This window comes from Podarcis filfolensis, assembly GCF_964270895.1.
Source record: "Podarcis filfolensis genome assembly, chromosome: Z".
NCBI classification, from domain to species: domain Eukaryota; kingdom Metazoa; phylum Chordata; class Lepidosauria; order Squamata; family Lacertidae; genus Podarcis; species Podarcis filfolensis.
The window spans coordinates 18,852,307-18,879,410 of NC_139617.1; the positions used below are offsets into that span (position 1 = coordinate 18,852,307).

At 46.3% G+C, this 27,104-nt stretch overlaps 1 protein-coding gene across 1 annotated transcript in view; it reads left to right on the forward strand.

The window, feature by feature from the left end:
- The window catches only part of MPP1 (MAGUK p55 scaffold protein 1), a 44,302-nt gene that overhangs the window by 14,733 nt on the left and 2,465 nt on the right, over window positions 1-27,104 (forward strand). The window contains exons 5-14 of the mRNA XM_083596021.1: window positions 12,044-12,187; window positions 13,553-13,631; window positions 15,501-15,586; window positions 16,536-16,604; window positions 21,742-21,938; window positions 23,113-23,219; window positions 23,657-23,737; window positions 24,506-24,586; window positions 25,677-25,879; window positions 26,678-26,752. Of these exons, the coding sequence (XP_083452147.1) occupies window positions 12,044-12,187; window positions 13,553-13,631; window positions 15,501-15,586; window positions 16,536-16,604; window positions 21,742-21,938; window positions 23,113-23,219; window positions 23,657-23,737; window positions 24,506-24,586; window positions 25,677-25,879; window positions 26,678-26,752 (1,122 nt within the window). The remainder of the gene's footprint in view (window positions 1-12,043; window positions 12,188-13,552; window positions 13,632-15,500; window positions 15,587-16,535; window positions 16,605-21,741; window positions 21,939-23,112; window positions 23,220-23,656; window positions 23,738-24,505; window positions 24,587-25,676; window positions 25,880-26,677; window positions 26,753-27,104) is intronic.

Below are 27,104 nucleotides of genomic sequence, written 5' to 3' on the forward strand. Positions count from 1 at the left end.
CACCACAGCGGGGGACAGAAGTGTGAGGACAGACCTTCATCAAAGAGGCTCATGTGCAGGTGTGCAAGGTGTTCCACACATTGGAAAAACATGATGTGCTGGGTTACTGTTGCTAAGTTCATAGATCATTCAGACAATTTGAATGTAGTTGGTGGAAATGTGGCTCTCAATACACTTTTTTCTTTCTGGAACTGTTATAGCAAGTACATTTTAAGGGAGACCATGGAGACTGACCCTTTTAAGGGAGGGGGCTTGTTTTTTGCTTGCTTTTCTCTTGTTGCCTGTGTGTCCTCCTCCCTTGTTGCCTATTGGCAAGCTAATCACAAGTATTAAGAGTCTGGGGGCACAGCTGCATCTTGCAGCTGGTCATCTTGTCCCTTTGTTTCTGAGTAGAGCCTGTGCGTGTATTGTGTATGTGAGAAGGATTCAGTGCTTTACTTCAGAGGAAGTTGTCTCTCTCTCTCTCTCTCTCTCTCTCTCTCTCTCTCTCTCTCTCTCTCTTTGCTGCAAAGTTGCATCTGGTCAGAACTGGAAGTGGCAATTGGCTTTTGCTGATTTAGCTGCAGAGCTATCCAGTTTGGAGGAAGTGATGATAGGAACGTAAGAAGCTGTCATATACTAGATCAGTTTTCTTTGTACATCTCTCCCAGCAGTGCCTATTCTTGCTAGCAATAGCTAGAGATGTGAAGGCCAATAAAGAAAATGAGGGAAAACTTCTTCGGGATTTTTTTTCCCTTTCTGTTTTTCTATGCCTTCACAATCTCTAATATTGGCTCTTCAGAATCTCATGCAGGGCTCTTCCCCACATTGATAAGACTATCATGGTCTGCTAGACATAATGGCTAACTTCTGCCTCTACTGTTGGGGGATTCACAGGTCCGGAGAATGCTGTTGTACTCAGGTCCAGCATTTGTGCTTTCGAGCAAGTCCAAAACAAGCCAGGACTCTAGGAATGGGGAGCCTGCGGCCTTTCAGTTGCTGTGGAACAACTTCCATCATTCCTGGCCATGCATGCTGCGCCTGATGGAAGTTGAAGTCCACTGACATCCGACAGGCCACAGGTTCTCCCACCAATGCACTACTGTTTCGGCTTTTTCTCTCCTTGCCTCCACACTCCGATCTGTGCTATTTAATATGATTGGTCTGCCTTATGGGGCTGTTGTGCGAATGAGTTCACACTTCTGAAGTGCTTTGGATACTTGAACTTGTTGACATCTGTCTTCCTTGGGAGACAGTGGAGGAGTGTGCCTTTGGGGGAGTGAAGTCAAACTGTTCGAAGGTTATAGCGCCTGCTGTGGCTGTAGAGACCAATACGGGAGAGACATGTTTTGTTGCAGCTGGGCCAGATGAAAGCCTCCGGTTTTGCCGCTACAAGTGCACCGTGGTCTTCTGTGCTCCTCCCAGCAGTCATTTCTCCTCTAGTCACTGCTTATGGATACACAACCTGACTATCTCCAGGAACTTGGTTGTCTGTAAGGGATTTGCAGACAGCGGGGTTGAAGTTGCCAGCCTTCCTGTCATGTTTGCAGACATATTTGTAACACAGAGTATTATTAAAAATATATAAACACTTTTTTAAAAAATGCAGTACAAATCTCTTCTTCCTTTAATCACCAGCTGCTGCTATAAACAAGTCTGAGCAAAAAAACAATTTTGCATTGCTCCTGGACTCTCACAAGGTTCAGGCCCTAACAGGCTTCTTGGTGTGTGTTTTTTATCCTGGGAACTATCGCTGCTTTTGATGCTGTTGATATACAGATTAGGGGCAGTCAAGGAAAGCAAATTTCCCCAGCAGGTCTCAGTGACCACAGTGGAACAATAGTGGGAGGAGTAGATACCTCTCTGATAGCTCACTGATGTGGCACCAGTTCATGGTAAGAGAAGTGTTATCTTGAAGTTGTTCCAAAAAAATACTGGCATGGTACAGACAGCAACTTGGGGAGTATTTAGACCAGGGAAATAGCACGGAAGGAAATGGTTGAACACATCCTCTGTTTGAGCTGCTTCTTCTGTCCAATTTTCCTTCCCTCCCCACTGCCTTATAGCTGCTTTTAAGTTAACGTAAATATGTTGGGAGATCAAGTTGCAGATCTCCTGCATAGTAAGTAGTTTAGCTTGGATAATGTCTAGCTTTTATGACTTGGCAATGGGGGAATTTGGCTTTATCAAATCTATGTAGTGTACCTTTTGGCAACGTGCCCTTGTGCAACCCTTTTTTCCTTTGAGCTAAAGATACCCAGCTTCTTCGATCTTCTACCACATGACTTGGCATCCTGGAGACACTCATTTTTTGTCACTCTCCTCTGAAAACCTTCTGACTGGTCAGCACCCTCTTTGAACCGTGTGGCACATGCAGAACTGGAGACAGTGCTGCAAATGAAATCGCCTTGCTGTGAAAAGTAGTCCAGTTGTTGTTTCTTGGGGTTTTTGTGTGATGCTCCTGTTAAATGCACCATTGTTGTATAATGTTTCATGTTTGGCCTGATCTGCACAGAGAATGTCTTTGGATGGTTTGCTTATGATGCCTTAGCTGCGAAAACAGTTGCTGCACGACAGTGGGAGCCATGTGAAGATCCATTTGTCCATAGAATCCAACCGTTTGATGAATTAAAACATGGCTCGGCAGTTGTATATTTCCATTTGGCAGTGACTGAGGATGGGGGAGAAATAGACTATCATATTTTTCTGCTATATGTTAAAACAGCTCTGTTTCATACAATGTGTAGGTCATACAATGAACTAACATAATTCTAGTCAAACTGGGGAGCTAGAATGGATGCTGTACTGTGCAAGTCACATCTAAAATCATGTGAAATGCATGTCAATATGTTCACAGGCATCACCCCCACACATTTTAGATACATTTCATGTTATGCCATGTTCATTAATCTATCTGCTGTGCTAATATTCCAATTTTATTCCATAAATCTCAAGGCAGTATACATAGTATTCCCAGGCAGTCTCATCCAGGCAATGAACAGATCCAGACCTGCTTAGCTTCAGCAAGGTATCATGTGCTTTCAAGAGGGTGCATTGCTGAAGTCAACCCTGAGCCATGCTGTACTCTTTCTGCAACCTCAGAGTCGTCCATGACTGGACCTAATGGTCAAGGGTCCCTTTACCTTTACCTTTTTAATGACTTGGAAATGAATAGTCTTGTTAATGTTTAAATATTTTAATGCACTGCTTTGCATTTGACTGCTTTGTATTATAATGAAACCCTTGATGATGGGAGAAGCTGTTTGTTCCTTTCCAAGGTTTCCATCTTTTGCTGTTTTGCCAGAGCTGCAGAGCATTTCCCGAACTGGGAGCAGCAAGACCTGCATCTGTTTGTTGGATTTACACCTGAGTCAGGTGACCTGACCATTCACATACTGGAGAGATGGAAGCCATTGCCTTTGCTTCTTGAATCTTTTTTTTTGGGGGGGGGACTATGTGTTTACAAGGCAATGCGAATGAAGCACCATCTTTAAAAATCAAAAGCAGCCTTGCTCATTTCTCCTTCCTTGAAAAAAAGCTGCTGTTTGTTTAAATACCCACCTGAAACTGCACTAGGGTAGCACTTTTGAGTGGTAAATGGCAACAGAGAAAGAATAAAGCACTATCTTTGCTCCTGTGCCTCCTCTCATAATAGCCACCAAGGCTGCTTTTGGGTTGTTTGGTTTTTTAAAACTGCCGCTAAGATGTGTGTAATGAAAAGAAATCTCTAGACCAGCTGTCAGCTTTGGATACACAGCAAAAGTCCTCGGGTTTTGCTTGCAAAAAGGCATCAAAGAGCTGGCTGCTGCTGCTGCTGCTGTTATAATTCCTTCCTACAGCAAACTTGGATGGTGAATGCCATTAGAAACTGGGGTCCAAATGAGAAATGAGAAACTGGGGTCCAAATGAGAAATAAGGCAGTGGTATTAGCATAGTCAAGGAAACACCAAGATTTGCAGAAGTTCAAGAGAACTAACAGAATGAAACATAAACGTGAACGGTCTCAAACCCTCAAAATACATCACAGAGAATATGGATCATGTTCATCTATTACGGAGTACCGGTTGGTGGTTGGAAAGAAAATAAGAAAATGGAGAAGTCATTGGGGAGAGGAATGCCCTGTTTGGAGTGAATGGCTGGCTTGAACCATGAACGGGGCAAAAATCCCCCTTCCCTAGGTCCCACTTCTTTTGTGCAGTTCCTCCTACTGTGAATCCCAGTGATAATGTTGTGAAAGTGCTGTATAAATACTAAAGTTTGTCTTGCCTACTCACCTCTGTGAGTAAAAATATGAGGAGAATTCAACATCACTCCTCCCTAAATGTTTTGTTGGCACAAGCATTTCAGCTTGTCCAATGGAATGGGACCTTCCCTCACGTGCTGTTCTAGGGGTTCTCCAAACCCCAACTTGAGGGAGGTCGGGGGAAAGCCCCATTGCACTAGCTAAAGTCCTTACATGGGCTTCCACTAATGGGACTGGTCAGTTCAATAGCCCATTGGATGCCACCATTTCAGTCTTTTCCACCTCTCCACTGTACCTGTGTAGTGAGTCACCAGGGCACTGATTGTCCAGAAGCTTTGATAGAGACCTCCTTGTCTGTTCTTACCCTAGGGTTTCCCTGTGATAGGGAACTTGTGGCTCTCCAGAAAAATTGTGGACTATGACTCCCAGCACCCATAACCAGTGGGCCATACTGGATCTAATGGGGGTCCAATGAGATCTGGAGGGTCACAGAAGCCCCGTCTCTATCCTAGACATAGCAGGGTATCTCAGACCATCTGGACCCTTGGTCACTTCCTCAGTAGCTACTATTTTGCTGCTGCTGCTGAATTCTGCTGAGCTGGCCTGTCTCTGACATGCTTTGTTGCATCTGGCAAGTTCTGGGAGTTGTCTGTAACAGCTGTAACCTCATGCAGCTGTTTCCTTCCTTGAAAAAGAAAGCTGGGGGTGGGTGGGTTGGGCACTGGCACAATTGTCTACAATACTTGAGTTTCAGGAAGCCCTGGGAAGATAATCCAAGTGCTTACGGCATCAGCATCACGTTTCTCGGTCTCTTGTCAGAAAAACATATTCCCTTCAGGTCCAACTTCCAAAAGGACAGTGTCAGATCAAAGACTAAACTGTGCAGGAGAAAAACAACTGGTCTGTTTTGGGGGGAGGTCATGATGGGGGAAATGGACTGGATTGTGGTGAACCGGTTTGGAATGCATTTAGATCACGGATGGGAATCGTCTTCTGTCCAAGGGCCACATTTCATTCTGGGCAACCTCTCAGGGGCCGGATACCAATAGTGAGTGGGACCAGAGGCAAAAATAGTGGAGCAGTGGATGTAAATCTCTACTGAGTTTCAAAACATTTTATTTCAGGAGGCCTTTGTACCTTGAATGCTTCTCAGATCTCTCTCTCTTTTTTTTTTTTACATTTTAAATTCTTGGGGCTTTACGTTTTGGAGTTTTAATTTGTTTTTTTCAATTTTGTGCATTATGTATCTGATTGCCCTAAGCCTCTTTGAAGAAGTGAAAAGTGAGATACAGATTTTAAAATAAAATATATAAATAGATATCACTTTTGTACATTAGGCTGATTTGTACACATACGCCTACACCCCTGCCTATACCGGCAAACAACAGGCATTTTCAGAGTTAAAGGGCACGTTCCAGACTACCAAAAATGCTCATGGAGATTGGTGTTGGGAAGGGTGTGCAGCCTGGGAAGAATCTTGAGGACCAGATAGGGAGGGCTGCATTTGGAACCTGATTCTCCACCTCTGATTTAGATGGCGAAGCACAGCACTTTGTATGTTTCACAGAGACTCATCCTTATACTTGCCAGAGTGGCACATGCTCTAATTATCTCTTGCTTGGACTACTGCATTGCACTGTATGTGGAGCTACCTTCGAAAGTGACCCGGAAACTACAACTAATCCAGAATGCAGCAGCTAGGCTGGTGATTGGGAACGGCCGCCAGGACCATTTAACACCTAAAGGATCTTCACTGTACATTTCTGAGCACAGTTCAAAGTGTTGGTGGTGCTGACCTTTAAAGCCTTAAACGGCCCTATATACCTGAAGGAGTGCCTCTACCCTCATCATTTAGCCTGGACATTCAGGTTCAGTTCCGAGAGTCTTCTGGCGGTTCCCTCACTGCGAACCAGTGCATTGGTTACAGGGAACCAGTGCATTGGTGGGAAAACCTGTGGCCTGTCAGATGTCATTGGACTTCAACTCCCATCAGCCCTAGCATGCATGGCCAGGAATGATTGGAGTTGTTCTACAACAACTGAAAGACCACAGGCTCCCCATTCCTGGTTTGTTTTGGCCTTCTCGGTAGTGGCACCCTCCCTGTGGAACACCCTCCCATCAAATGCCAAGGAAATAAACAACTATTTGCCTTTTAGAAGACATCTGAAGGCAGCCCAGTTTAGGGAAGTTTTTTTTTTAAATAAACAAACAGTTTAATGTTGTTTTTTTAAAAAAAAATATGCCAGAAGCTGCCTAGAGTGGGCGGATTGTGTGTGCTCTTTTGTGATGCTGAGCAGCTGTTACCCCAGCAAACACACTAGAGTTTTGATGCCCTGATCACCAGGCATCTACTGCAAACATGCCAGGGATTCATTCATTCTTCAAAAGTGAGGCAAAGTTTAAGCTTGTCCGTGTTGTTGATCAAGAGGCAGGAGGTTACAACCTAGAATTGCTTCCCAAGAATTTCAAGCCAAGGAGTTAGAACTGTTTATTGCTCAGGCAAAGTCCTAGCCTGACCCAGAAGGCTTCTACAGTATGTCAGGGGAGTCTGATGGCCGACTAGGGTGGGTGGAGCCACTTCAGAGCCCAGAAACCCTTCTCTGCCCAGAGAATGGAGGCCTCCTCCTGGTTAGAAAGTGCTCTGAGGTGAGTCCCACTCCATATTGGTGGGAGCCCTTGATGAGGGCTGGCTGCTGCTACACAGGTGCCTAATTTCCCTGGCAATAGCAGTCAGGTCTGAGAATCTGCCCACCATTCCCACAGTCCCTCAGTGTTGTTGCAACACCACCTCTGGGTCATTGTGGGAAATCCAAAATGGAGGGTGGTTTCCCTGCTGCTACATACACTTCTGGGAAGGTGCTTGGGTTTCTGCTGCTGCTCCTAAGGTTGCTGACCCTCAAGGATAAGCTTTGTTGTCCACAAATCCCCAAGTTCCTGCTTCTAGCTCTCATTTCTCCTGATTACATCCGGATTATCTTCAGGACAAGGCACTGTTTAGCCAAAAAGCAAAGGTTGGGGACATGAGCTTATCCAATCAATGCAAAATACTTAACTAACTGAGGTTCTGCCCCCCTCCTAGCCTAAAGCCTGCACCCCCTAACATAAATCCTGGCTGTGCCGATGGTTGGGGGAAAGACTGTGTAGGGGGTGGGGACATCTTGACTAGGCCAACCTTTGAGCCTAATGGCCTGGAATGTGCTGCACTCTGGGGAAATCTTTGCTGAGCCCAGAGGTCTGGCACTGAACTGTGTGACAGGCTGCTTCAAGGAAGGAAGAACAGATAAGAGATGACTCTAGGCTGAGTCAGATCCCCTGACGGGCACTTTGAACCCAGGCCAGGGTTGCCACCAGCAACTTCGCTGAGGCAAAGGGAAAGGATATAAGAAGAGTCTGCTGGATCAGACCAAAGATCCAGCTAGTCCAGCACCCTGTTCTCACATAACCAACTAGTCCATCTTCTTCAGCACTGTATACCCAGAGGATCTCTGTTACCTTCTAGATCAGTCCAAAGGCCCACTGCTGCACAATTGTCCATGGGTGTGGTTTTGGTATGAATGTTGTTTCCTTTAGGCCAGGGGTACCCAATGTGACGTCCCAGATGTGGTTGGACTCCAGTTCCCATCAGCCCCAGCTAGCATGACCAGTAGTCAGGAATGATGGGAGCTGGAGTCCAAGAACAGCTGGAAGGAAGCACATTGACTTACCCCTGCTTTAGGCTATGTTTGCAGATGTTTAATCACTACTGGTCCGAAGCACTTAAGAATCACCTTCCTAGGCTAGCAACGGTTTCTGTGTGGATGGGCAGAGCCTGCTAAATGAAGTGGTAAAACCCATAGGCTAATATCTAACCAGGAACATCTGGGTTTGTTTGCATTAGCTTGGAGAGGCTCAGATTGGAAGGTCGTGGTTCTTCAGCTATCTCCAGAGGAATGGTAGAAAACACGAGCTGAACACGCAGTGAGATGTATGCCAATAGCACTGGGCAGGGGTAGGCCAAGGGGGCTAATGAGGTGTGCTGCAAACTGAACCTGGTGAGGTTAGCTCAGAAATAGTAAATGGGTGAGAGTATTGTATTGGTCAGAGAAGTCAGTGAGTGTGTGTGTATTCATCCAAATTGGACAGGAGGTAGGAAATCTGTCTTTGTTATTGGAATAAGTTGACTCTTTAATGTGAATAAGACCTGAAGTTGGTTTGAACTAAATCTGGGGTCTTCAAGGTTTACCTCGCCTGGGCCGATTCACTCCAGCGGAGATCTCTCCGTGGGCCAGATTGCGTGTGCACATGAGTGCATGTGCCTGCGATTTCCAGCGCCTGCGTCTGTGCAGACGCGATTTCTGGTGCCCTGGAAGTGATTCCATGCACCGCACTGGTTTAGTGCAGCATGCGGGGACTTGCTGAGCGGGCGGCTCGTGGGCCAGTTAAACGACCCCTGTGCACCACTTGTGGCCCATGGACTTTAGGTTGCTGACCCCTGAGCTAAATGTTCAGTGATTGTAAGGGTTGCAGCAGACTCTAATAAGCCTTAGTAAGTGGTGGACTGTCAGTGGCAACTGACTGTTATAATTAGACGGAGCCTCCATTCTCCGAGGCAGTATAACTTTGGTTTCTTAAAGCAGTGGTTCCCAATTGCAGTGGTCCCCAGGGGGTCCATGTAACCCACCCAGAGTCTCTGGCAACATTCACATAACAAAAACTACCATAGAAATAGCAACATTTTCAAAAGGAGGGGGCCCATGGCTTGGCTTTTGAAAGACAAGGGGTCCACAGTACTTAGCTAATTGGGAACCACTCCCTTATAGGACAGATGTGCAACCTGCTTACCAGGCCCCCATCTGTTGTGTCACCCTCCAACCCCAGAGAGAGGAAGAGAGAATATGAATGGATGGCAAATGAATAAAGGTGAGAGAAAGAAGGGGTGGTCCACAATTTTGCTTCAACCCTTCTCACTCCCACCAATATGTAGAAACACATTCTACCCATGATATTTTATCTGCATCATCGGAATGAATTTCAGGAACTAAAAAGTCATACTGAAAAAAATGACTTTTGAGCCATCTGGTCAAAAAGTGCAACTAAGCATTTCGTTTTGGTGACTAACCCTGGTTTAAGGGGCCATTTGGCACCTAGCTTACGGTATATATCTGAGTTTCTAACACCACCCCCAACTATTTGCCTCCAAGGGATGTGGCCCTTGATCTCTCCAAAAGATTACCCATCCTTGCTTTAGAGACCCAGGTTGGTGTAGATGGGTTTACTCTTATCTCTTGAGAGGATGGTGCCATTTTAGCAGAAGTGGGTAGGGGAGGAGGAGACTTTGTCCCCAGTTCCCCCAACAGTCTAGTACCAGCCTAATGAACTAAACATATCCACCTTTCCACCCTGACATTGAGATGGAAAACAGTCAGTGCTGTTTATATATGCTCAGTTTCTTGAAACCGGCTTATAGTCTAGAAGAGATAAGACCTTTCCAGGGACTGTTAATATGTTTTTGTTGTGCTTTTGTTCTTTAACAGGCTTTAATCACCAATCCATTGCGTCCTTTGTCTGCTTCTGGAAGATAAGAGCAAGAGCAAGGGCTAAACTATGTGAAAGGACTCTGGTTAGGGGGTATCCTTCAAAATGTGGCTTTGCACATGGGTGAGCTTGGGCTGCTGTTACTGGAATGAAGCCGAATATATGTTTGTCATCCAGCCTTTTGAAGTTGTCGCTTTTTTTACCCTAAAAACAGCCATTCTGAGGTTGACCAGATCTCTGGTTTGTGGTTTGTGTGTGTTAACTCTTCTTCTCCCGGGACTTGCAAGACTCTGGTGACAACTGAGAGTGTAGTGTTTGAAAGCTGGTTCAAGTGCAGGCCTGTTTTTCCTGAGAGAAGGTTCGGTGCCAGACCAGTGCACAATCTGCAGTACTATCCAAGTTCAGGCAGTGTGATTGGAGCCCAGAATTCAGCATCTGAGAAGCTGAGGTTTCCTCCCCCTCCTCCTTTTCTTTCATTACACACAACAAGATTCTATCTTATGTATGTAAATTGCAATCATAGGTTTGATGATGTGTGGGCAATTGCTGGCAAAGCCTCAAAAGCTGTAGGAGCTTTTGGAACAGTTGGTTGTTGAACATTAATGCTGACGTGTTTGTACAAAACTTGCACAGAGGTCATATAATGCTGCCTGTTTGTTGAGCGTTCATCCTGGTAGGTCCATGCAGAGGCTTAGAATGATGTTGCCAGCATCTGGTTGTTATTCCACACTTTCCAGTGTGCCATTTCCCTTCACTTTTCTTACCAGACTTTTTGCAATTAGAAAATGTGAAGGCATAATTGTGCTAGAAAGTGCAGGTTAGCAACTACATTTTTTGTTTTTTGTTTTGTTAATAAGCTGCCCATCTGCAAGTAGCCCCCACCCCGTCTGTAAAAGAACAACATTTAATGTGGGTTGGGTGGGGGGTAGAGCTTAAGTGCATTATGTTTTCAAAGCACTGGTTGCAACTGGACACAAGTCAAACTTAATCCCTTTTGTAAGTGCACCTCAGCTTTTAGCTGACAATTCCCCCCAGCCCCGCGCCAGCAAAGTGTAAGAGCACAGGAGTGTATAGTTCTTGGACAACCAGAACCCCATGTTCCCCAAAGGCTTCTTACTCAACTTAAAGATAAAATCAAGCAAATGAAATGAAACGGATCAGTCGTTCCTAAACTTTTTCGTCCATAGAGTCTTTGAAAATTGCTGGGGCATGGTGGAGCTGGCTGGTTTGCTCAGACTGCCCGATAGCCCAGCTAGGACGGTACCATCCATGCAGTTGTAGGCTTGTTCCCATGTTACACTGGACACAGGTACAGGATGTCTCCACACATGTACAAATGCTTGTGTGAAAGAGTGCACACTTGTCAGTTTGTACAGCTCAGCTGCTATGTACACAGCCTGCTATGTACACTTGTAGAACATTACATGTTAATAACTGCACAACTGTACAGCTAAATTATTTTAGTATGCAGGTACACATGTTGTAGACTGGTTGAATGTAACATGTGAACAACCACTAGAGCAGTAACAATTTCGTGGGAAGGAAAGCTGTTTTGCTTCTGGATTAAGTATGAAGAAAATAAACGTTTCTTCTGCACCATCTTCATTGTTAAAACTAGCTCAATATTATTAAAATCATGGACTCCAGCCAGGGACTTGCTAGTGTTTTCGATAATCGGGCCCTAAAAGGACCTCGATCTCTGGCAGGAAAAGAAAAGCGTAAAGGCAAGTATGGATATTCTACCCTGTTCTGTGACAGTTTCTGTGAACCACCTGAGTCTCAGAACCGCTGAAACAGATTGTTCTAAAAAGAACTGGTCTTAAATTTGGGCTCTCTTCTGTCTTGGCAGAGTTGGTCATGCATAGAAAGTGCACTCCTGATATTTTTGCTGAATATAAGATGAGGAAATAAGCATTCCTTGGTGCAAGATTTTGACTTATTCATTCATGTTAGCCAAGAGTATATGACAGCCATGATTGTGGCCAATTTGACTTGTCATCCCATGGCTGCAATGTTTTCAGAAACAGCTGAGTGCATTGAAGGTGACCGTCTTCAATCACTAAAGGCTAGAAGAGAGAACATGTAGCAGCTAGGCAACCAAAACATAAATCCATGCTGTGTTAGGACCCAGCAGCTGCCATCATGAGCACGATATTGACTCAGGGATAGGAGCAGGGAATGGATGGCTGAGTTTAATACTTCTTGGGCTAAATTTTCCAGTTTGGTGTGGCTTCTGGGAGACCAGGATACAGCAGGGCCTGGGTACTGCTCCTAAACTTGGGGTTTTGTTTTGTTTTGCCTTTACAGGCAGTTCCATCCTCAATGAATGCAGTGTCCGAGGATATTTACTCCAATGGCTCAGCCATGCTGGGCAGCCCAGCCCACACAAATGGCCGGGAGATACGGAAAATGCGGTTCATCCAGTTTGAAAAGGTCGCGGAGGAGCCCATGGTGAGCTGGTGAAGCTAGAGTGCTTCAAGTCCTTGTGGTTGTAGGCAGTGGGGTGGTGGTGGTGGAATATTTCTCTTCTCCTGGGCAAACTCCTGGGCCCACACCAGCGGTTCTCAACCTGTGGGTCCCCAGATGCTGTTGGACTACAACTCCCATCATGCCTGAGCTCTGGCCTTGCTAACTAGGGGTGATGGGAGTTGTAGTTCAACAACATCTGGGGACCCACAGGTTGAGAAAGGCTGGCCTAGACGGACAGAGGTGGAAGGCTTTAATGAGCTCGAAGCTTCTGGCTGTGTGCAGCTTGGCTGAAGTTGAGATTTCCTCTTCACTTGAGAGATGTTCTGTCCCTAACTCTCTTGTAGCCATGGAAGGAGCCTCCAGGAGCAAGACCTAGAACATGAGGAACGTGTGGCCCTCTGGATGTAGCTGGATTACAACTCCCATCGTGCCTGACTATTGGCCATACTGGCTGGAGCTGTTGGGAGTTGGAGTCCAGCAACATTTGGGGGGCTACAGGTTTCCCCATTCTTGTCCTAGAAGCAGTTCCAGTTCCCATTTTTCGGAATTACCCCCAGTGCCTCCCCAGTGAGTCTAGTTCCTCGTTGCTGCCATCTGCAGCTCCTCCTCCTCCTCTAACCTTATTATTGCTACTGCCAGCCAATTGTAGAATTGTAGAGTTGGAAGGGACCGTGAGGTTCATCTAACCCAACACCCTGCAATGCAGGATTCTTTTGCCCAACTTGGGGCTCAAACCCACGGAAATTAAGAGTTTCACACTAGCAACTGACCTATACGGCAGCTATCAAGCAGGCAGTGGCATCAACTGACCCTTCTTGTCATCTGCTCCATTGCTGTCTGGGCCAGAGTGAGGCTGCCCCTTGGTCCATCTAATTACACTGACTTACAGCACCCCTCCAGGCTTTCAGGCAGGGGACATTCCCAGTCTTATCTAGAGATACCAGGAATAGAACCTGGGGCCTTTTGCACGCAAAACAGATGTTCTACTACTGAGCTGGGACCCATTCTCTGTGAAAGGCAGATGAGAAAGCAGGTTGCAGCGGTGAAGAGGATGAGCCAGGCTCAGAGTATTCTGGTCAGCTGCATGGATCCCCCGCTGGGGTGTGGGGCCCTTGGCAGATCCCAATCCTTGCCAACCCTTTGTGCAAGTTCTGACCTGGAAAGCGAAGTGTTAGCTGGCAGCTGTTACGTACAAGGGAAATGAACAGAGATTGAGTTTGGCTAGGAGTCTCCCCTCCTGGATGCATCTCCTGGGGCTGCCTAGATAGGGCAGGAGAAGCTTCTGCAGAGAAGCAGAGTCTTCACACTGTAGCTTTGATCCAGATTGTCACAGACTTTCTGTTCCAGGGTATCACGCTGAAGCTGAATGAGAAGAAGAGCTGTATGGTGGCCAGAATCCTCCATGGAGGCATGATCCACAGGCAAGGTAAAGAGCAGTAGCAGGCCTGGAAATATATATTTTTTAATCCCTAGGAACCAGCGCCAATGGAAGCTGATGTCTATTGGGCAGAAAGGAAGGAGACCCAACAGTTGGCAGAGCCTGAGCCCAATTCTACTTATGGAGCCAACCAGTTCTACTTTTTGTGTCTCTCTTCCTACCTCCTGAGTTCTGCAGGCCAAGCCCACTTATTTATTTTTATTTATTTATTGAATTTTATATTCCTACTGCCCTATACCCAGAGGTCTCAGGATGGTTCACAGAACAAAATCAAAAATAAAACCACAAAATGTATATAGTAGTTCCTTGGAAGTTGAACAACTTAGTTCCCAAACGTTATGGGTCCTGAACATCACAAACCCAGAAGTGACTTTTCCAGTGTGCAAACTATTTTAGGAAGCTGAGCATCCAATGGGGCTTCCGTTGCTTCCGATTGGCTGCAGGAGCTTCCTGCAGCCAATCAGAAGCCATGCTTTGGTTTTCTAATGTTATGGAAGTCGAACGGACTTCCTGAACGGATTCTGTTCGACTTCCAAGGTATGACTATAATCAAAATAATAGGAACCACCCAATAACTTCTTGGGTGACGGTCCTGTCATTTCCTCCTCCAGCTCCTGGTTCCATAGATGCTTGGAATTTTTTTTGTCCCTCTTCTGAGAATATGATGAGATTTTTCACTGCATGGAAAGGCAAATTATTCCTTTCCCCATTAGATGGAATGGAGAGTTTCCCGTCTGCCTTTAGAATAGAGATGTTTTAGTGGTGGGGGAAGAGATGGACTTGGACAGCTAAGCACCCCGATGGAGATCAGAGTAGATCTCTCTTCCTTGTACCAGAGAGCAAGGAGTTTGGGCCAGTGGTAGGACCTCTGCCTGGTGCTGCTGTTCGTTGCTGGACATTCCTCCCTCCATCACCAGTCTCTCAGCTGCCAGGCCTCTGGTCATGTTGCACTGGCGAGCAGTGGTTTTGAACGAGACCCAAGCCAGTGCCTGGCTTTGATATGCCACCCGCCATGTTAGATTACGAGGTCAGGCATTGCATTTTGCTTATTCCAATATGGTGGGCAGGGGCGCCAACTCCTGGGAGCCGAGCCCTTTTGAGGCCCCCAGTCAGAGGGTGGAGGCGGCCAAGCACTGTGCCAAGTGCAGAGTGGCTCCATTGACAGCAGTAGAAGGAGAAGGCAGTGGCCATTGAAGCTGTGCTGCTGTCGCATTCAGCTTCACTGATGTTGCACATGTGACATTGGCCTCTCTGTGATGGTGGCACCTGTGATGGTGGGCTTGGCTCTCATTCAGAAGTCTTGCTAGTGCCCAGGTGAGTGATTGCTAGAAGCAGCATGGGTTGTCAGGATGAGGCCAGTCAGCGATGAGGCCTTCTGAGTCCTAGAGCCCTTGCGAAGTCCATGGCCGTGCCTGCTTGAAAGGAGCCACCCTTCCCTCCTGTTCAAAGCAGCTGTTAACTCTCTAAGGAAGAACTTAGGAAGTGAGCTCCTTTTGCATGAATAGCAGCAATAGCTCAAGTAGTGGGTTCCCAGTGTGTTTTTATAAAAGCAAACCTGATTCTGAAGCATTTCAGGCATATTCACTCATGTGAATTCATAGTTTTGTTTTTTTCAGTTCAATAATGTGAGTCCCACAAGTAGTATGTTTAAACTGCTGCTAGTGATGCGCTTTAAAAAAAATCATTTTCATTTTTACTACAATCTAGTAAAAGTGTAGCCTTTGTGTAGTCCCAGGAGTTGCCAGCGTGGTGCCTGTTTATCAGTAGCTGTTGTCCTCTCTAGCTACTATTAAGACTCTTGTCTGTTGCTGTTGGCACTGCCTTGCTTCATGAGGTTCATGTCTCCTACTCTGCCAGGCTCCCTTCATGTGGGGGATGAGATCCTAGAAATCAATGGGAAGAGTGTCGCCAACCATTCTGTAGACCAACTGCAGAAGATACTGGTAGGTACCAGGGATGGAGGGACCTGAGTTTTCTCTTTCAGGAGCAGCAACCTGCTGTGATTCTTCCTGACCTTTTAAAAGATAATTGAGCATGAATTATTCCAATCTGTAGGAGCCGGTGGACCTTAGGTTCCACCCCCCCACCTCTTTGTTTTATCATTTCTCCGAGCTCAGGAAAAACCAGCAGGAAGTTAAAGTGTTCTTGCTGGGAGCGTCTCTTGACTTTGCCTTGAAATCAGCAAGGTGTAGAAAAGGACTGGGCTCATATGAGAGCCAGAAGCAGGCTCGATTGAAATATCCTGGAGAAAACCAAAAGCCAGCAGTAGCCCTGATTCTTTACTGCAGAGATGGGCAGCTTGTGGCCCTCTGGGTGTTATTGGACTTGAAACTCCCATCCAGTGTGGCCAGTGACCAGGAATGATTAATTGCTGTCTTGTTTTAATGGGATTTGTTTCGTTTCATTGTGTACCTATGGATGTTTATGTTTTAATGTTTGTGTAACTGGTTTTTATACTTTGTAAACTGCTTAGAAGCCTAGTTTGGCAACAGGCAGTACATAATTGATGATAATGATCACAGTTATGGAAGTTTTATTCCAGAAACCTCTGGGCTGATATTAGTAGTTGTAGTCCAACAAGCATGGGGAGAGTCAGAGGTTGCACACTTCTTCTCTGTGGGCACAGAATGCCTGGGCATCTCTGCACTGAAAGCTAAGTATAGAAATTTAAGATGGGAAAACTAGAAGTACCATCAAGGAAGCACCATCTCTCTGTCTCTTATGCTTTTCACGGTTGCACTGAAGAGAGAACTTTAGCTGGTGCAGCTTTTCTCAGTTTTAGGAGACAGGTTGCAACTGCAGGAGCCCTGAGCTATGCAAGAAGAGGTTGTGATTTGCGTTGTGTGGTTGATTTAGCAGAGGTTGATTCTCTCCTTTTCCTTTGTCCATCAGAAAGAAACTAAGGGAACCATTTCCCTAAAGGTCATTCCCAACCAGCAAAGCCGCATTCCTGCGCTCCAGGTAGGTGGTAGTACTTCCACCTTCAAAGCAGTAGGTTGGTTGCATGAGCTTAAATTCTGTGCCTCTAAGCCAAAACTCTGCATTGCAGAAAGATGAATTCCGCAGCTGGTATGTAAAATAGGTGCATATTCGTACGTTTCCCCCCCTCATTCTGCTTTTGCCTAATCATGGAGTGGGAGAAAGAAGGATGTGGTGTCAGGATCTGTGCCTGGACATTGGGAATCCTATGCAGTCTCCACCACCCTTATCCTAATCCTTTGATCATCACCACACACTTAGGGCCACATTCACACCATACATTCAAAGCTCTGTGATGCCACTTCAAACAGTTTATGGCTTCCCCTAAAGAATCCTCCGTACTGTGATGATGATGATGATGATGATAATTTATTACTTATACGCCATCCATCTGGCTGGGTTTCCCTAGCCACTCTGGGTAGCTTCTAACAGGAGATTAAAAATACATTAAAACATCAGTCATTAAAAAAACTTCCCTAAACAGGGCTGCCTTCAGCTGTCTTCTAAACATCAGATAGTTGTTTATTCCTTTGACATCTGATGGGGGGGTGTTTCACAGGGTGGGAGCCACTACCCAGAAGGCCCTCTGCCTGTTTCCCTGTAACTTTGCTTCTCATAGTAAGGGAACCACCAGAAGGCCCTCGGAGCTGGACCTCAGTGTCTGGGCAGAATGATCGGGGTGGAGACGCTCCTTCAGGTGTACTGGGCCGAGGCCATTTGGGGCTTTAAAGGTCAGCACCAACACTTTGAATTGTGCTTGGAAACATACTGGGTGCCAATGTAGATCTTTCAGGACCGGTGTTATGTAGCCTCAGCGGCTGCTCCCAATCACCAGTCTAGCTGCCGCATTCTGGATTAGTTGTAGTTTCCGGGTCACCTTCAAAGGTAGCTCCACATAGAGCTCATTGCAGTAGTCCAAGCGGGAGATAACCAGAGCATGCACCACTGGCGAGAAAGTCTGCAGGCATACCAGATGTCAGCCTGCATACCAGATGGAGCTGGTAGACAGCTGCCCTGGACACAGAATTAACCTGCACCTCCATGGACAGCTGTGAGTCCAAAATGTAGTGTGTTAAGGATGCTGAGAGTGGTTGGGAGACCCCTGTTCCTCTCAAAGAGCTACATTCTCAGAGTGGTTTAACAATCTATCCCTCTTCCCAAGGAACTCTGGGAGTTGTTGGAATAGAGATCTCCTAACAACTCTCAACGCTCTTAACAAACTACAGTTCCCAGGATCCTGGGGTGCGGGGAGGAAGCCATGGTTGTTTAAAGTGCAATAATAGTGCTTTAAATGTAGGGCCTAAGATTGCTTGAAAGGGGGAATTTGGTATGTGCATGGAAAATAATTGATCTATCACCCAATTTCCTCCCAAACTGCACCCACCTGCCTTAATCCTGGTGTCATCTGTTGCATCTGGTGCTGGGCAGGTAAAGACTGGTTGGTGTTGGCTACAAACCTTGGTGCCTTTGCCTGATATTGAACTGCGCAGGCAAAGGAGAAAGTGTCACCTGATGTCATGGTGGGTACAGCAAGAGGCAAAAGTGGCCAAGGCAACTGATGTACATATTCCCTGTAGGGTGCTTTGTACGCAAGCAAGCAAGAGGCATTATCGATGGACTTCTTTCACCCAGTCAAAAACACTCAAGGTGTGGAGCAAGGCCGATGAGAGGTGTGCCTGGGAAGAGTCCCTAGGGGCAGACAGAGGTTGGAGGGTCGAATTTGGCCTCTAGGCCTGAGGTTCCCCACACCTGCTTTGGATAGCCAAGGTGGTGCCTTCCAGGTGTTGCTGAATTTCATCTCCCCTGACCATTGGCCATGATGGGAGTTGTAGTCCAAAAACCGCATTGTCAACCCCTGGCTTAAAGCTGCAGAAAGGTATAGTCACCCATAATTTGCCTAGTAGTCCTTTTAGCCAGACATGTGAGTGAGCAGAAGTTAACACCTGTCATGGTAATATAGATAGCCAGACAGTTCCCAAGTCATCCTCTTTTGCTGTGCCAAACAGGAAATAGCAGGCTTATGGCCTTCTGTGTGTGAGAGTGTGTGTGTGTGTTTGGGTGCCTGTTACTTTTGTGCTCAGGTATGGTTGCCTATCAGTTGCCCTCCAAAGCGGGATCTTCTCCACTCTTTCATGCTGCTTTGTCACCCGCTGACACTGTATGGGATGTGGGATCGGTCAAGCTTTTCCTGAAGAAATCAGCCCACTCGTGGTACTGTTGAGGCTGTGCAGCTGTTACCAAGACAACGTAGAGGCCTGTGCTGTGCTTCTGTTGCTAAGGCAATGCAGATGCCTGAAGTTGTTGGGCTGCTGTTTTCCTCCCCAGGCTGTTAATTTCCCAGGGTCGGGGTAGCTGCGTTCCTTTGTTACAGCAAAAATCAGTGGCAAAAATAGGAGACTTGTGGCACTTTAAAGTATAAGAGTATTTTATTATGCCATATTAAATTCTCCAATAAATCTGTTATAAGATGCCAGGAAATTCTTTCTCTACACCAATTCAGTTTTTTGAGGGGTAGGTGGGTTCTAGAATGTGTCTCTATTTTGCCATTTTTGTGCCCACTTGATGCAGCACAATTATTTGAGTAGCCCTCGTGTGAATTCCACCAGCTGCAGAACATCCAGCCAGTCTCTTTTCTCCTCTCCTTCTGAGTTTGTCTAATCTGAGGCAATTAGACTGCTGTCCTATTTTTAGTGCTCATTCCTCATTAATTACATCCATATGGCAACAGTGGTGTATTCTTTGCTTTAAAAATAATAGTCAAATTCTGCACCAATAGAACCCACATTTTAAGCAAAAGAAAACGAAAAGAACAAACTGAATTTCTGCATCTGGGAAAATAATTTGTAGAAATTAGACATGCTGCATCTGTATATTGTTGCTCATCTATCCATTATCAAAATCTGTTCCGTGCCTCTCAAAATATTAAAGGTAGTTTACACTAGGAAAAAATGCATGCAGCGGTCATCACATACACTTATTGTGGTCTCCGATCTTTGAGTGCTGGGCCTTATGTACCCAGCAGGTAACAAATCCCCGCCTCCCCCCCCCCATTGTGGATGACCTGTTGATCATTGGGACTTAATGCCCTGCATGAGATGGAAGACTACCAGAATAAAACTTACTCTGCTGCCCACCTTACAGTGAGCAGTGATGGGGCCAGGCAGATTTCTCTTAGAAGGCTGTTCCAAATCTCGGACAGCACCGCTGAAAATATCCTGTTCAGATGCCCACTTTCCATATCTCTTCTGACAGGGGGGCCCAAAGCAAGGCTCTAGAAGGCAAACAGAGTTTTTGCGCAGCAGGGTCACATGCAGAAAGATGATTCTGGAGTCACTTGTGCAGTTCTACTCTTCCTACTCGTAGGGAAGGGGAAGTTAGTACTCAAACAGCTAAAGCCCCACCCTCTAGCCACTGCTGAACCCTCTGCTGCGATGATGCTGGTTTCTGGGATTTCACAATATGTTTCCCATCCACTCCCAAGCCCACAAAATGCATTTTCTCTCACACTTCCCTCCGCCCTTCCTGGCCTATTTAACCATTGCCTGGAAAGCAGAAACTCTGCAGGGGAAGCTTTTCCTTAGGCACGGTGACCCAGTGCTGAGAGAAATGCTCCTTCCTTAATGTCCTCTTGCTCTGTAGCTGTTAAGAGGTGCAGTTGGCAACCTTCACTCTGCATGAGATGGCCAGGACAAAGGATGGTGGGGAAGAGGCCAAAGCAGCAAATGAGACTAAAGAGTAAAGAGAGTAAAGAGAGGTGCTGGGCTGGTGTGGAGATTGCAGCCTGGGTCCCCTCTGCACTGTGAGGTCCAAGGGTTCTTCACCAACCCATGCACTGAAGGAAGCCTGAGGAGGAACTGTGGCTCTGTGAGCATATACTTTCCCAGGCTTTATCCCTGGCATTTCAGTTTTAAAAGATGTGCCAGGTAGCTGATTACAGTGAGCAATTTATACCTGGAAACGCCCCGGCCACAGTCCCAACCTGGATCACTCCGTCCCTTTCTGCAGTCCCTTTTGTTTGCTTGCTTGCTTTGAAAGAAACACAGATGGACAAAGTGTCTAACCTGGCAGCTTTCTGTGTTTCCTAAAGTGTAAAGGTAACATGAGAAGGGGGGTGGGGAGGAGTTTGAAAGAGAATGGAATTCCGGTCCTGGCAGTGCTGTTTTTCTAGGAAAAGAGGTGCTAGAACTCAGCATGTATGCCTCCCTTGTTCTCTTATAATGGCAATGGCACCTACCTGAGAGGTGTCGGAACTGAGTGAGTTCTGGCTGGAAAAGGGTTCTGGGTGCTGAAATAGAGAAGGCACGTATTGGCACAACTAAAGCTGTGTTCAGATGATACATTTTTCAGAGACAAGGCTCTGACATTGCAAATCTCTCAACCTTGTTTAAATACATTCAGGAGTGGGGCATAAGCTTGCATCATTCTTTTACTTTTCCTCCTCCCTTCTCTGGAGGAGTTTCCTCCCTCGCTTTCCAGTACCAACCACAGTTTATGTTACACCTATTAATGCTGCAAGCCTTGGCCCACTCAAACAGAGGTTACCATATGAACCAGGTACTATGCACAGGATTCAACTTGTGCAATGGGGCTTCCTCAGGTATCTAAGAATAAGCATTTAGGTCAAGTGGACTCATGTTCTGATTCTGAGACAACAAATTGCTCTCGGCAAATGCGGATGTTCTTGTTTTTTGTTTTACAATTTTAGCCCATATAGGGAGGCTTTAATACGCGTTTTTTTTCTGTTCCGGCTAAGCAGTTAAACACAATAGTCCTTGTTCACCCCAGCATGTATTTCATGTTTCACAAGGGAAGTCTTAAGACTTAAGAGGTCAGCTGTGTATCCTGCTAACTTCAGATAATAAGCTGACCATCTATTTGGCAGCAGCTTTCTCTTTACAATGGGATAAGCAATGGCTGTCTTGCAGATCAGTAACATCATCATCATCATCATTTACTGTAGACAGACTTATAAACAATTATTAAAATTTTGGCTGCCCTACATTCCAGTCCTTCTTGCATCCAGTTTAACCCCTTGCCTGCCTAAGCAGTGCTACCTCCTGCAAGTTGAAGGGTATTTCCTGACTTTAATCTTGAGCTCTGGTTCTCTCTCTCGCTACAGATGTTCATGAAAGCCCAGTTTGACTATGACCCCCGGAAGGACAGCCTGATTCCTTGCAAAGAAGCTGGGCTGAAGTTCCAAACAGGGGACATCATTGAGATCATCAACAAGGATGACAGCAATTGGTGGCAGGGCCGGGTGGAGGGCTCCTCCAATGGATCCGCAGGACTCATCCCTTCCCTGGAGCTACAGGAGTGGTATGTCCTTTGGATGAGGCCCCTGCCTGCCTAGTGTTCCTCCCTTCCAGGTTCCCGGCTGGATCTCTTCAGGCTCTTCCCATCTTGTGATAGGATCTCTGGTGTTGCCTACAGCAGGCATCTTCAACCTTTTCTGACCCAGGATGCACTTTTAACCCAAACATGCATTGGGTACCTATTTATTTCTTCCATATTCTTTGCTTGGTGGTAGTGCTCCTGTTGTGACCCACTATACAAAGACCAGTAGCCTGCAGCATCTTCATATTGGCATTTGGGTTCCTTGCCTTCTCTTTTCATGAGTATTCAAAACTCTTAATTCCACCCCTTTGCAGTTGTTGGTTGAGCCTGCCACCCCTTCCAATTGTTGGTAGAGCCTGTCTTCAATTTAGCAGAGTGCGCTGCAAATCTCAGAGACAGAAATAATGCTATAGATTTGTTGGCTTCAGAAGAGCTAAGGTGCTCCAAAGGCCAAAACAAAACCTCAAATGTTTGAGGCAACCAATGCGTCCTCATTTTGACCTACGAATCATTACACTTGCCTTTTGATGCTCCTGAAGATCCATGCCTCAGTTCTGCAGAACAGATGTGGGGAACCTTTTGCCCTCCAGATGTTGCTGAGCTTCAACTCTCATCACCCTTGGCCTTTGCTTTCTTGGGCTAATGGGAGTTGTAGTTCTTCCTGTTTGTCGAATGCTTTCCCTGGGGAGGCTTGCCTGGCGTCTTCATTCCATATGTTTAGGCACCAGGTGAAAACATTTTTCTGTAACCAGGCCTTCAGCTGATTAAACATTCCGTGGTCTTTTAAATGTGTTTGTGGTATGGTGATTATTGGTTTCTTTTGTTTTAATTTTATTATGGAATTTGTATCTTTATGTTGTGAACTACCCTGTGATCTTTGGATGAAGGGCAGTATAGAAATTAAATGAGGTAATCATCATCACCGCCAGTCAGCAACATCTGAAGTGCCAAAGTTTCCCCACGTCTGCCATAGAAAGTCCTCAAACTTGTTCCTCTCTCCCCCCCCCCACATACTTAAGGACAGAGTTCATTGCCTCGATTAAGCCATCAGTTTGAAGCACTGCTCCCAGCCTTTGGTCAGGGAAAGGAAAAGAGGAGGCCTGATTTTATTGCCACTTTCTTCTTACTACAATATACCTTTTCCCCTTTCCTGCAGGCGCGTTGCAAGCATGCCCCAGGGCAACTCTAGCGGAACCCAAAGCTGTAGCCCTTTCGGAAAGAAGAAGAAATGCAAAGACAAGTACCTGGCAAAGCACAGCTCAAGTGAGCACCTCCTTGTCTCCTTCCTCCTCCACTGTTGTCCCACATTCCTATTTTCTCTGCCTTCAGGGTGAAACCAGGGGTTGGGAGCTTCTAGTCGGTGGGTCAGATTTGGCCCAGCACAGGTGTTAATTCAGCCTGGGAGGCTGTTTTCCCCAAACCACATGCACCATATGAGATGTCTGGTGCAGGGCAGGGAGTGATGCAGCTGTTCGTCAAGAGTTCCTCAGGGGGAAGATCCATGCAGAAGGCAGGCTTCAAGTCACCACCCATTGTTCAAGCCTGTTGAGCCGTGGTGCTTCAAAGATCTTTGCAGGCCCTGCATGGTGCTTTGAAGTCCTGGCATTCATCTCCTGATGTCATTGTGATGTCAGGTGATTGACAGGGTGTGGGGACCTTTGGGGCTCAGTGAAGGATCTTATTTTCTGTCTCTCTCCTAGTTTTTGATCAATTGGATGTGGTGTCCTATGAGGAGGTGGTGAGGCTGCCAGCTTTCAAGCGGAAGACACTGGTGCTTATAGGTATGACACAGTGCAACCCACAGAGTACTGACTTGTCTCTAAATGATAAAGGAATAAATGAAATATGCAGCATGTAGTCACAGCTATATGTGCTGTGGCTTTTTATAGCCAGCCCCACTCCAGCAGCCAATGGATTTCAACCCAATGCTAGTTCTACTCTGAGTAGAGGTGGTAAAGTGAATGGACAAAGAAGGATTGTGGAGTGCGGAGATCAGAGGCTAGATAAAATCATTTATATTCTGCTTAAAGCTGGTCAGTGGTATAGGTTTAAGATGGTCAGATAAGCGTAGGGAATGGATGAATTGGTCTGTGTCTGGTCTATGTCTGCTCTTTGTCAGTTTTTAATGAGTGCACCTATAACTGCTCTGTCCCATTTCTGCAAATGATCTTGACACAAAGAAGTGTATGAAAATGTTCATTTAACTATGTATTTTGTGATTACTCATAATTAAGAATTATCTCAATGTACACATTCCTTAACACATTATGCACATGCACATGTGCACAAACACAAATTACACACTTTGGTAGTATTTTTGGGTGGGGTATCACAAAATATGATGGATAATAGCATTCTGATCTAGCTCACTTAAAAATATGCAGACCAAACAAAACTATTCATCCTTAGAGAGAGGGCAAAAGAGGCCGACTTTGACATTACATTGTGATGTGCCCTTTCCCTGATGTAAGTGGAAGTTCTTCGGTTATGAGAAAACGGAGCTGGAGCATCATTTTCCTTTTATTGTTTTTCTCCCTTTCTTGGGCCAGGGGCCAGCGGAGTTGGCCGAAGCCACATTAAGAACACCCTGCTCAGCAAGAACCCGGAGACGTTTGGATACCCCATTCCATGTAAGTCACCCAGAACGCAAAATTTTCCGCTGTGGCATTTATTTAGCATTGCTTAGCCTCTGTCCCAGCTTCTTCATAGACTTATAAGCAGTGGCGTAGTGTGGGGGGTGCAGGCGGGGCCGGCCGCACCGGGCGCAACATCTGGGTGTTAGGGTTAGGGGGTGCAAATCCACGGGTTAGGGGGCACAAATCCACGGGTTAGGGGGTGCAAATCCACGGGTTAGGGGGCGCAAATTACTTGCCTTGCCCCGGGTGCTGACAACCCACGCTACGCCACTGCTTGTAAGTTAGCATATGTGCTCCTTTCCCCTCTCCATATTATCCTCACAACAGCTCTGTGAGGCAGGTTAGGCTGAGAATTTAGGTCTGGCCCAAGGTCACCCAGTGAGCATCGTGGCCAAGTGGGAATTTGAACCCTGGTCTCCCAGGCTTATGTCCAGCACTTGAACTATAACACCAGACTCGCTCCATTGCATGTTTCTTTCGGTTGCAGTGTGTCACCAAAGTAGCATGTGGTATAGAAGACATTGGGCCGTATTCAGTGCTACTGTGCTGATAATGTAGCAGACCTCCTCTTGAATAATGTAACTTTCCCCTCTTCTCTTTTCTGTCCAAACCTGCTTCAAAGCATTAGAGGACTCTCCAGAGCAGATTTAATAAAACACTACGCCTAAACATGCTCATTCAATAATATTTTTAAAAGGACCTCTGTCTACCCCACTGAAAGATGAGCATTAAAACATCCCCCCCACACCCATAACACACAACTCTCTAAATTAACAGTGAAAGGCCTAGTGAATAAAAGTGTTTTAGTCTGGTGCCCAGTGTGCTTCCCTGGGGAGAGCATTCCAAAAACGGGGGCTACCACTGAGAAGGCTGGTTCTCATGTCAGCACTTTCCAACATGCGGAGAAGGTCCTCTGATGACTAATGCACTCTGTTCTTCCTCCTCCACTTGAGATTGTAACGAATTCCAGCTGTGTTCTTCCTTCCCCAAGTTCCCAAATAACTCAAACTGGACCTGTAGGCAGATTTGCTATCTCCTTGCAGCAGCCCAGCTCCCATGTCTCTCTGTGCCCCTTCTTCTGCAGACACCACCCGCCCTCAGAAGAAGAACGAGGTGGATGGGAAAGACTACCACTTTGTCACCACGGAGGAGATGACAAAAGACATCTCTGCCAACGAGTTCCTGGAGTTTGGGAGTTACCAGGGCAATATGTTCGGCACCAAATTTGAGACTGTGCACAAGATTCATGAGCAGGACAAAATTGCTATTCTGGACATTGAGCCACAGGTAGGAAAGTGCAGCCTGCTGCTTGAAAAAATATATGAAGCATTCTGGAAGCACCTTTGTACCTTTAGCTTCGGGATGGGGAGCGTGTGGTCCTCCAGGTGTTGTTGAACCCCCTCCATCTCTCAACATCCCCAGCTACTTAGCCCTGCTCGCCCTGCTCCACAGTTTAGCTTGTTGCAAACCTTTGTAAAGGGACAAGAGCTTAGGAGCCAGAGGTGGAGGAGAGGGCAATATTAGCCACAAAATGTTCTATGCTGAAGGTGCGCAGGAAGGGAATGGGAGTAGGATCAAAGGGAAGGGGATTGGTAAGTGAACAGCAGCTTGTTTTAGCCTCTCCTCTGCCCCGCTGAGCCCAGGAGAAAGTGCTAAAGAGACACGTGTATTTAAACTCCTCGAGAACCTGGCATGGGCGAATGAACAATGCAAAAGTCAGAGTTGTGCACATGTTTACTGAAGTGCAAGGACTGCTGATTTCCTTGCCTCACTTTTTTTGGACACATTCGCACCGTGTATTCAGAGTGGCTTGAAACTGGGGGGTACTGTGCTAGCTTTGTCTCTTAAGTCAGATGGGAACTGTAGTTGCATTTTAGATGCTTTAGTGAGTGTGTTCCCCTTTTTCTTGAAGAACAAAACTGAAAGGAAAAGGTGCTGCAGGAGCATCTTGCCCTAAAATGAGGTAACGCAAGTCTGCAGCATCCTGGACAGGCTTGTCATTCAGGCAGGCAGGGAGGCGTGTGGGTATGCAGCCTTTTAGCTTTGTAGGAACTATGCCCCAATGGCTCTTTTCTTTTCCCCCAGACACTGAAGATCATCCACACAGCTGAGTTCTCACCCTTCATTGTGTTTATCGCTCCCACGGACAAGGCAGATCAGGTAAGAGGTGTCAGTGTTACATTAGATGCATGACATCTCCTTATGCTCCACCCTTGTAGTACAGTTGTACCTTGGTTTTTGAACAGCTTAGTTCTCGAGCATTTTGGCTTCTGAATGCTGCAAACCCAGAAGTGACTGTTCCGGTTTGCGAACTGTTTTTGGAAGTCGAACATCCGACGGCGCTTCCGATTGGCTGCAGGAGCTTCCTGCAGCCATTCAGAAGCCATGCTTTTTTTTCTGAACATTTTAGAAGTCGAACGGATTTCCGGAATGGATTCTGTTTGACTTCCAAGGTACGACTGTGTGCCTTTAGATAAGTCACACTATGGAGTGCCTGCGGGACGCAGGTGGC